The 9,829-nt window shown below is 35.9% G+C and overlaps 1 protein-coding gene across 2 annotated transcripts in view; it reads left to right on the top strand.

The window, feature by feature from the left end:
* Positions 1 to 9,829, top strand: part of LOC107657729 (inversin-like) — a 25,249-nt gene that overhangs the window by 12,368 nt on the left and 3,052 nt on the right. The window contains exons 6-16 of one of the 2 annotated variants that reach the window (XM_016445957.1): positions 1,788 to 1,955; positions 2,043 to 2,223; positions 2,341 to 2,450; positions 3,021 to 3,192; positions 3,426 to 3,581; positions 4,122 to 4,363; positions 4,484 to 4,590; positions 5,361 to 5,570; positions 6,848 to 7,077; positions 7,789 to 8,476; positions 9,635 to 9,829. In XM_016445957.1, the coding sequence (XP_016301443.1) occupies positions 1,788 to 1,955; positions 2,043 to 2,223; positions 2,341 to 2,450; positions 3,021 to 3,192; positions 3,426 to 3,581; positions 4,122 to 4,363; positions 4,484 to 4,590; positions 5,361 to 5,570; positions 6,848 to 7,077; positions 7,789 to 8,476; positions 9,635 to 9,829 (2,459 nt within the window). The remainder of the gene's footprint in view (positions 1 to 1,787; positions 1,956 to 2,042; positions 2,224 to 2,340; positions 2,451 to 3,020; positions 3,193 to 3,425; positions 3,582 to 4,121; positions 4,364 to 4,483; positions 4,591 to 5,360; positions 5,571 to 6,847; positions 7,078 to 7,788; positions 8,477 to 9,634) is intronic. The other variant, XM_016445956.1, reaches the window with a different exon arrangement.

The raw sequence follows: 9,829 nt of genomic DNA on the forward strand, positions 1-9,829 counted from the left end.
TGTGTGTGTGTGTGTGTATGGTTGTGATTACGCTAACATATCAGTGCTTCCATTGAGTCACATAAGGGAGTTTTGTTTGCAGGCCTTTATCCGTCTGTTGGTTTTGCACTAATTTGATAAGCAGAATCGTGATTTCTCGTGATGAGGCTTGTTTTGTGGCCAGATGCAGAAATAGCTCATCTAGTGCGTCTTCAGTCTTCACTTTCCACATTGGCTGTTTGTGTGTTTTGTGGCTGGGGAAACTTGAGTGATGGATGAAGAGAAAAGGGTTTTAGGTATTCTTTTGGATTTCGGAATCAAACTGCAGAGCAGATGGTTTTTGTGGTGAAGCTGGTCGAGCCAGATGTTTAGCTGGTAAAGCTTGATAAAAAGCTGGAGACCAGCATATATTTACGTGTAATAATTAAGCAGACACTTAATCTAAAGTGACTCACAAATGAGCAAAAGCTCAAGCAATTTATCAGACAGAAGCCAAAAATATTAGCATTACTGGGAAGGATGGATTGTGGCCAGGAGTCTTGAGCTGAGAGAGCCAAAGTAGCCTGACACACACAAAAAAGTGTGCCATTGGAAATCTACAACTGATATAGATAGACAAACACTGATTTTATGTGTACAGCTGAGATCGCAAACCTACATCAATTCAAGTTTGCTTAGGCACTTGAAAATTCACATTTGCAAAATAAAAAACTGGATTTACGAGAAAGTTGTATGTAGATATATATTATATGAGAAAGTATATAACATGTCATTTTTAAGTTTAATTAAAAATTTTACATTTAATAAGCATTTAAGTTTAAATTCATTTACATTTTCAGTTTCAACTTAAAGTTGTAATTGTTTACATTTTAAAATCTTACATTTTATTTTAAAGTTATGCATAAAGTTTTAATTAATTTAAATGTTAGATTTTCCTTTTACGCTTCAGTTTTACTCAAAATAAATTTTTAATATATCATTTTATGTTTAAATTTACATTTTGCATTTTAATTTAAAGTTTTAATGTATACATTTAAGTTTAAATTCATTTACATTTTGGTTTTGAATTTTGTTCAACTTTTGTAATTGTAATTTTTAATTTTATATTTTAATTTAAAGTTATAAAGTTTATTTATAAAAATTTAAAGTTTATTTTGTTAAAATTTCATTTACATGTAAATGTAAAAAAAATACAATACTTGTAATGTATTGTTTTACATTTTATTTAAATTGAAAAAATTAAGTACAAATTCAGAGATTTCAAGTAGCAATTATGACGTTCTGGAAGACATTCTGGAAATGTGCACTTGCTGAACTCCCTGCCATTCTACATATTCAGTTCCATATTTACCTTGTTCCTTGTGTGGTCTATTATTGAATATTTTGGCTAATTTATTATGTTTTCAGCACCTAATAAGAGTGTAGTACCACCAGCTCTGCTAAACACATTTTACCCAAAATCAGCACAGAAAATGTGAAAAAATCCACATATTCTCTTACTAGGCCTGGTGGTATTAATTGTGCATAAGAAGATTTCGGCCCTCTAAACCCCGAGGGAGCTGGCTGACTAGTTTGATGTGATGTGATATGATAAAGAGCGAATGCCAGCACTTCTTTATTTTTGCTCTTGGAAAAGCTCCATAATGTTATTTTCTTGATTGCAGTTCATTGACAGCCTACTCGCTGTGATCATATTAAGACCAAATTTGCTTGAAGGCTGTGAAGCAGCTTTGTAGCTGCAGTGTAACATGAGTGAATAGAAAAACTGGAAATGTAATCTTTGAAATTGAATGTTGTTTGTTCTACAGCAGACAGCGCTGCACTGGAGTGCCTTCTACAATCACCCCGAGCATGTCAAGCTGCTGATCAAGCACGATTCAAACATCGGGATCCCAGACAGTGAGGGTAAGATCCCTCTACACTGGGCGGCACATAACAAACACCCCAATGCCACACGTACGGTACGCTGTATCCTGGTGAGTCCACACTTGTTACCTCACTATTACTCCTCACACATACAAATATTACAATTACAGTATTGTCAGTATTTGTGTATTTTGTAGGAAGCTGCTCCCACTGAGTCCCTGCTGAACTGGCAGGACTATGAGGGATGCACCCCTCTGCACTTTGCAGTGGCTGATGGGAATGAGGCGGTGGTTGAAGTGCTGACATCATACGAGGGCTGCAGTGTGACAGTCTATGACAACCTGTTCAGGACACCACTGCACTGGGCGGCACTGCTGGGTACAGATGTTTATTCTCATACATTTGTATAATTTGACTGTTTAAAGAAATTATTTTTAATTGAAATCATTTGCTGAACGTGTAGATGTTAACACTGGTTTGTTTGTGTCTGTGTAGGTCATGCTAAGATTGTACACCTTCTGTTGGAGAGGAACAAGTCTGGGATGATCCCATCAGACAGTCAGGGAGCAACACCTCTGCACTATGGAGCTCAGAGCAACTATGCTGTAAGACATTTTTGAGTGTGTAAAATAACATCTTGTATATTTGGACCATGAATGTTTTGCTTTTCATTTATTTCTTTTATTTTGGCTCCATCAGAGTTTTAGAAAAAGCTGTGACAGAACGTCAGTTAAATTGTTGGTTGGTTGGTTCGCTGATTCATTCATTTATTCATTAATTTATATATCCAAACAAATGTAGATGTGTTTATTAATTAATTAATTCATTCATTCATTCATTCATTTATGTATTTATTTATTTATACACAAACACATATAAATATGTTTGTTTATTCATCTATTTATATATTTATATATACACAAACAAACATATACTGTATGTTTGGTTGTTTGTTCATTCATTAATTCAACTTGTCGATCATTTTTTATTGGGATTATTAACAGTAATTTATTTGTTTAAGTTATTTGTTTAATCATTATATATATATATATATATATAGTTTATAGTTTTTTTATGTACATGTATATATGTATGATTACTATATATCTTATTGCTTTTTTGAATTGTTTCTGGTGGTTTTTTGGTTTTATTTATTGTATTCTCTGTATATTAAGGACACAGTCGCAGTGTTTTTAAAACACCCCTCGGTGCGAGATGAGCCTGATCTGGAGGGACGAACAGCTTTCATGTGGGCTGCAGGGAAGGGCAGCGATGATGTCATCAAAACTATGCTTGATCTGAAAAAGGACCTGGACATAAACATGACTGACAAATATGGAGGGACAGGTGTGTGAGAGAGTTACACACACACACACACACACAGATAGTCATTTTGAACACAATTATCCATTCCTGGCCTAAACTGGTTAGTTTCAGCTCAGATCAGTGATAATTGCATTTTCTGTTCAATCAAGCAATTAACAAGCCATATCCTATGTATGTACCCCGTACAGCCATAACAAGAGTTGACGGTTTGGTCACTGTCTTTGTGTGCTTTTTGTGTGTGTGTGTGTGTGTAGCTCTTCATGCGGCTGCACTCTCAGGGCATGTGTCCACTGTGCGGTTGTTGCTAGAGCGGGGAGCCATGGTGGACCCGCTGGACGTAATGAAACACACGCCTCTGTTTCGTGCATGTGAGATGGGCCATCGAGATGTCATTCTAACACTCATCAAAGGTTTGTAAGCGCACACATGACACTGTTCTCCCCATTGGTGCTGGCCAGAGAAATAATAAAAAACAATGAAAATAATTTTATTTGAGACAGACTTTGAAAATAGTCTGTCTAAAAATAAACTAATAAATAAATATAGTACATAATATATTTAAATACACTTAAAATATAGTTTGTACTATCTTTATTTGTTGGCTTGTTTTTGGAACTTATGTCATTTTATATTATATATGTAATATTACGAAATACAATATTTTTAGACATGTTATATAATTTTTTAGACATTATTTTCCAAGTCTGTCTAAAATAAAATAATTTTCATTGTTTTTGTATATTTTTATATATTTTTTTACAAATTATTTGATTAACATTAGTGTCATTTATCACATTCATATTATGATTCAGTGTCTTTATTCCATCATGCGCTGCTTTTGATGCAATGATCGTAAGTTATTTAAATATAAAATTCATAGCAATAAATTAACAAACATGTTTTTATAATTTTATTTTTATATGTATTTAGGACAAAATAGCTAGAGCCAGCAGCATTGTGGCTAGACCCCTTTGTTTATCTGGTAGACATAGACGGTAACTCTGCACTTCACTGGGCAGCTCTGGGTGGTAATGCGGAGGTGTGCGAGGTGCTGATGGAGAACGGGATCAGTCCTAACCTGCAGCACCACGCAGGACGAACTCCCCTCCAGTGTGCGGCATATGCTGGCTACATCAACTGCATGGCCTTGCTCATTCAGCATGATGCAGACCCCAATATCCAGGACAAGGAGGTATGATTGTAAAGCCCAAAGCTAACACCGAGAACATGTCCTGACCTGCTGGATATATGAAAAAGAGAAAGACTGAAGAATAGCATGAGATCTGACTTTTGTGTATGTTTATTTGGTAAGGGGAGAACCGCACTCCACTGGTCCTGTAATAACGGTTATCTGGATGCTGTGAAGCTGCTTCTGGGGTGTGGAGCCTTTCCCAACCATATGGAGCACACTGAGGAGAGGTAATGAACATTCATGCATGTACATGGTTCTTGAGATGTGGCCTAGTGGTGGTTAAGGTTCTGAATGCAGGTTTGAATTTAAAAATTGTTAAAACAATTACATTCATAATTTTAATCATGTAAACACCTTTTATTTATCATATATATTATTAAAACATGTACGCACTGTGTATATACTGTTCAAAAGTTTGAGTTTAGTAAGTAATTATTTGAAAGAAATTAATACTTTTATTCAGCGAGGACGTATTGTATTAATCAAAAGTAAATAGTAAAGATGTTTACTAAAATGTTACAAAAGATTTCCGTTTCATCAAAGAGTCCTGGAAAGGTTTTATTAGAGTTTTCACAAAAAATGTTAAGCAGCACAGCTGTTTTCAACACTGATAATAACAAGAAATGTTTCATAAGCACTAAATCAGTGTATTAGAATAATTTCTGTAGGATCATGTCACACTAAAGATTAAAATAATGGCTCCTTAAAAATTCAGCTTTGCCATCACAGGAATAAATTACATTATAAAATACATTAAAATAGAAAAGTTATTTTACAACTGTAATAATATTTTGCTGCATGTAAATGCAATCATGGTGAGCAAAAAAAATCTTACAGACCCCATTTTTTTAATATAGAATTTTAATATATTTTGAATATAAATGTTCATATAAAATTGTAGGTAAAATTATTTTAATATAAAATGTGGGGTCCTTGGCATCAAAACATTAAAAAACCCCTGTGTTAAATGACTACTGACTGTAATCATTGTGCTTAGGTACACTCCTTTAGACTATGCCCTGCTGGGAGGGCATCAGGAACTGACCCAATTTCTATTGGAGCATGGAGCTCTGTCCATCGCCGCCATCCAGGACATCGCCGCCTCGTCCATCCAGGCTCTTTACAAGGGCTACAAGGTCCGACGGGCGTTCAGAGAGCGCAAGAAGCTCCTCATGAGACACGAACAACTGCGCAAGGATGCTGCAAAGTAAGACTCGCAGCTAAACCCACACATTCTGTCTTGAAGAGAAAGAAATAAGATAAATGGTGGGGTGCAAATATTCTCTTACCAACAATCCACTGCTGACTGATGTGGTTAGGCTGATCTGCAGAGCTGACACGGAATGTTTGCATGAATATAATACCTGTTGTTTAATTATGTGTGTTTGCTCAGAAGCAGCTCATCTATCTACCTGCCTGCCGAGGAATATGAGCATCAATTTCTTGCTGTCAATAATGGAAATAGATGAGACGATAGAGAGAGAGAGAAAGAGCGAGAGAGATTCACTCATCCTCCCTCCTCTGTTAATTGGGCAACGTTCAGCTGCTCAACAGCTTGACATTTAGAGTCTGTCAGCTCTGAGGATGAATGAATACACACATACACAGCTTAGAATATGTTCTCTCTTTCCAGGGTCTGCTTACACACATTAACATACATTCATTTAATTGCCTTTAAACTTGTTTGCGTAGTCCGTCACTCTAACCCTGTCTTTTATCAGTGTTATACTGCCCGCAATCTATCCATCTACTCTTTCTTTTTTGTTTCCTGCTAGGTAAAGGTGTTCAAAACATCAAGTGTCTTTCACAAATGCTGCCCTTTTAAACTCAGATATTGACCTGAACGAGATATTACTGTACCAAACAATAGTCAGAACAAAAAGCAGATGAAAGATTCATTATGTAGCTGACTCTAAAAACCTTAACTGAACCTAATGAAAATGGGTTGGGCGTGCATTAACATTCAAAAGTTGGTGAGATTTTTTAATGTTTTTTAAAGAAGTCTCTTCTCACCATGGCTTTATTTGATCAAAAATACAGTAAAAACAGGAATATTGTGAAATATTATTGCAATTTAAAATACATTTGAATGTATTTAATGTAATTTATTCCTGTGATGGCAAAGCTGAATTTTCAGCATCATTACCCCAGGCTTCAGTATCATGTGATTCTTCAGACATCATTCTAATATGCTGATTTAGTGCTCAAGAAACATTTCTTATTATTATGAATATTGAACATAGTTGTGCTGCTTCATATTTTTGTGGAAAATGTGATACTTTTTTTTTTCCAGGATCTTGTGATCAATAGAGATTTAAAAAGAACAGCATTTATTTGAAATAGAAATCTTAACAATCTTAACACATAACATTATAAATATTGCTACTGTGTCCTTGATGTCTTTGATGAAGTAAATTAATTGTGAAAAGTAAATGTTGTGTGTGTGTGTGTGTGTGTGTGTGTGTGTGTTTTCTGTTTCTGTAGGAAGAGGGAGGAGGAGCGCAGACGTGAGGCTGAGCAGCAGCTCTCATTGGCTGAGGCAGATCAGAAGCAGCTCGTCTCATTGGCTGAAGTCAGAGTGGAAAAACTGTCACTGGATGAAACGGAGCAGAGTGTTAAAGATCCAATGGCGGTGAAAGGACACAAACACAAAAAATCCCCCAGTGTTCATAATATCCAATCACTGAGCAGGAGAGAGAAAAAACAGAGAACTGGTGAGTTTATGTAAGGAATAATTGACAAAGCGTTACACTTCAGTGCCGTTAGACCTGCAGTGCGCAATAATTTGTCAAAAAATTCATAATATAAGCTAATAATTATTTTCACCTTATGGCCTATAAATGGCCAATAATAGAAACTATAATATTGCTATAAATAATAATTAATAATTACATTTTTTATACATTTTTTACTAAATAAAAAACTAAAATCGTCAAAATGCATCACAAAGTGAATTTAGGCAACATTATAATGTACAGTATGAAAACCAGATATTAATTTTGAGATTTGCTAAAGATTATTAACAGTGTTATTGCATTTTTAGAAAGATTATTAATTAAGTTTAAGATTAAGTTTTTGTGAGCCCAAATGTGATCATCATCTTGCAAGAGATCTCCATCCTAAAATTTAAAAGGCAACTGTATATTTTCATGAATAAAGACCCAATTTATACCGTGCATTATAAATATTTAAATTGTATTATAAATATGTGTAATGGAAAGGATTTAGTAGGATGCACATTTTATTGATTTAAATCAGTTTTTAGGATTAATTTATTGTGATCAGACTTAATTCATTTTTCATTTTAATCTTTTTGTATAATTTTATTATTTTGTTTAATCTTATTTTTATATTTAAGAAATAATATTATTTGTACATTTTTTAAACTTTTTTTTTTTACACCAGTTCTTTTGTTTCTCCGTCAGAGCGCAGAACGAGAGATGCTGAAACACCAGAGGCTTCTTTCCCCTTGGCAACCACGGTGACTCCCCTGAGCACCAGGAAGTGTTCAGGCACTGTAGAGGAGGAGTGTGTGATGGAAACTTGCAGCCCAGATACATGCATATCTGTGGAATGTGGGTCCACATATGAGCGCCGATCCCCCGCTGGGTCCAGTCGACCAGGCAGTGCCAAACCGGTCAACTCAGGGGCCCATGTTGCATCAGGCCACATGGAAACCACCACAACGCCCAAATCAGCAATACATAACAGACACAGGACTACAGGGGCCCATTTAAAACAAGCGGCCCAGGCTACACCACGATCCACAGAGCCACCGACAGACAGCATTTGTAGATCAGCGTCCATGGGGAACAAGCCAGCATCAGAGCACAAATCTAAGCAATCTAACATCTCCAACTCCACCTCTGTCACACTACAAAAAGAGAGACGAGCAGAAAGAGAGATGCACAGAGATAAGGATTACAGATCAAGGATTGAGGGAGATAAACAGGCTGGCAGAGAGAAACAGAAATGTACAGGGAAGGAAAAAGACAAAGAGAGATGGATGGGCAGAACAAGAAAAAAACAAGTTGACAAAGAGAAAGAAAAGAAGAGAGACAGCATCCATAGTAAAAACCAGGCTGCTATCGTGATACAGAGAGCATGGAGGAGGTACTGATGTCTTTTTTTTTTACTTCCACTGTAGAATTTATTACTGCCTGCCAGCTTTTTCAGCAGCATTGTTTTCAAGTATCTAAAAAGCACAAATATTAAAATTTTTTTGAGAGTGTAATAGACCAACTTGAATATGCAATTCACGATAGCGTGATTTACTTTCTGCGACTCTCTGATTGGTGGAATTTTCTGCACAGCATCATGGGTAATGCGAACAAATTACTTCAACAAAAACATATACCATTGATTAACAACCTTAGAGCTCACAACAGGTCTGTTTTTAAAAGTTATTGTTAATAATCAGTTTCCCTATGGAGAAAATTAATGATTTTTTTTTACTTACGGAACCCGACTGTTGGATTTCTCTAACAAAGAGATATTTGATTCTGATTGGCCAATCACAGCATTCTGCAATCAAATATTTTGTTTAATGATGGTTAAACTCTGTGTTTGACCATTGTCCTTAGAAACGAGTCTCCTACACTAGAATGAAGCCAATCTGATTCAATCCACTTCTTTGAATCTGATCAAAATTCCATTCGGATCAAGCTCAGTCTGATCAATTGAGGTGTTTAAATGAAGGCTTTTCAGTCCGATTGAGCTATCAGTCCAATTACTTGAGTGCATATAAATGTAGCTACTGTCTCTTCTGTCTCTCAGATCACTCTGAGGGCTCATTCATTTTATGTTTTAACAATTTAATTCAAATGTATTTATTTATAAATAAATGGACAATAAATGATGGCAGGTTTCCCACCACTTACATAAACACACTTACCTTTTAAATCAGTTTTTCCTCCAAATCAGCACAGAAAATGCAAGAAAAGTCTGCAGATTCCATCTTTCCTTGTTTGAGTTGTGGCATGGCTTTGTGCCCACCAGCACATCAACACATCCATGGAGATGTCACCAGAATAGGCCTCTTATTTATTTGTGTGTGTGTAGGGAGTGTAATGGAGGCCCATGAGTGCACTTACTTTTAATGGCGTTACTAAAATAATGGGATTCAGAGTACAAAACAAGGTATATGCACATTCTTGAAGTCCTTTTTTGTGAACAGTAATGTGGTTTGTTTGTTTGATTGTACATCTTTAATATGTTGTTGCTACTTTTGTTGGTGCGTATGAAAGCGTAACATTTTGTTTTTCCATTCAGGTCTTGTATTCGGAGTCATCTTCATAAGTTATTGTGCAAGACTGGGAAAGGGGCGGAGTCTGCTGAAGTCACATCCCTGTTGATTCAGCTATTATGGGAGTGGCCTATCTCTCATGACCACACCCATCATAAAACTTCTGTCGTTCAAGCTCCTCCCACCAGGAATGTAGGGAAAAAGAGCTCTGTGCTGCAAAA

The sequence above is a fragment of the Sinocyclocheilus anshuiensis genome, unplaced genomic scaffold (genome assembly GCF_001515605.1).
Source record: "Sinocyclocheilus anshuiensis isolate Anshui unplaced genomic scaffold, SAMN03320099.WGS_v1.1 scaffold43, whole genome shotgun sequence".
In the NCBI taxonomy this organism is placed as follows: domain Eukaryota; kingdom Metazoa; phylum Chordata; class Actinopteri; order Cypriniformes; family Cyprinidae; genus Sinocyclocheilus; species Sinocyclocheilus anshuiensis.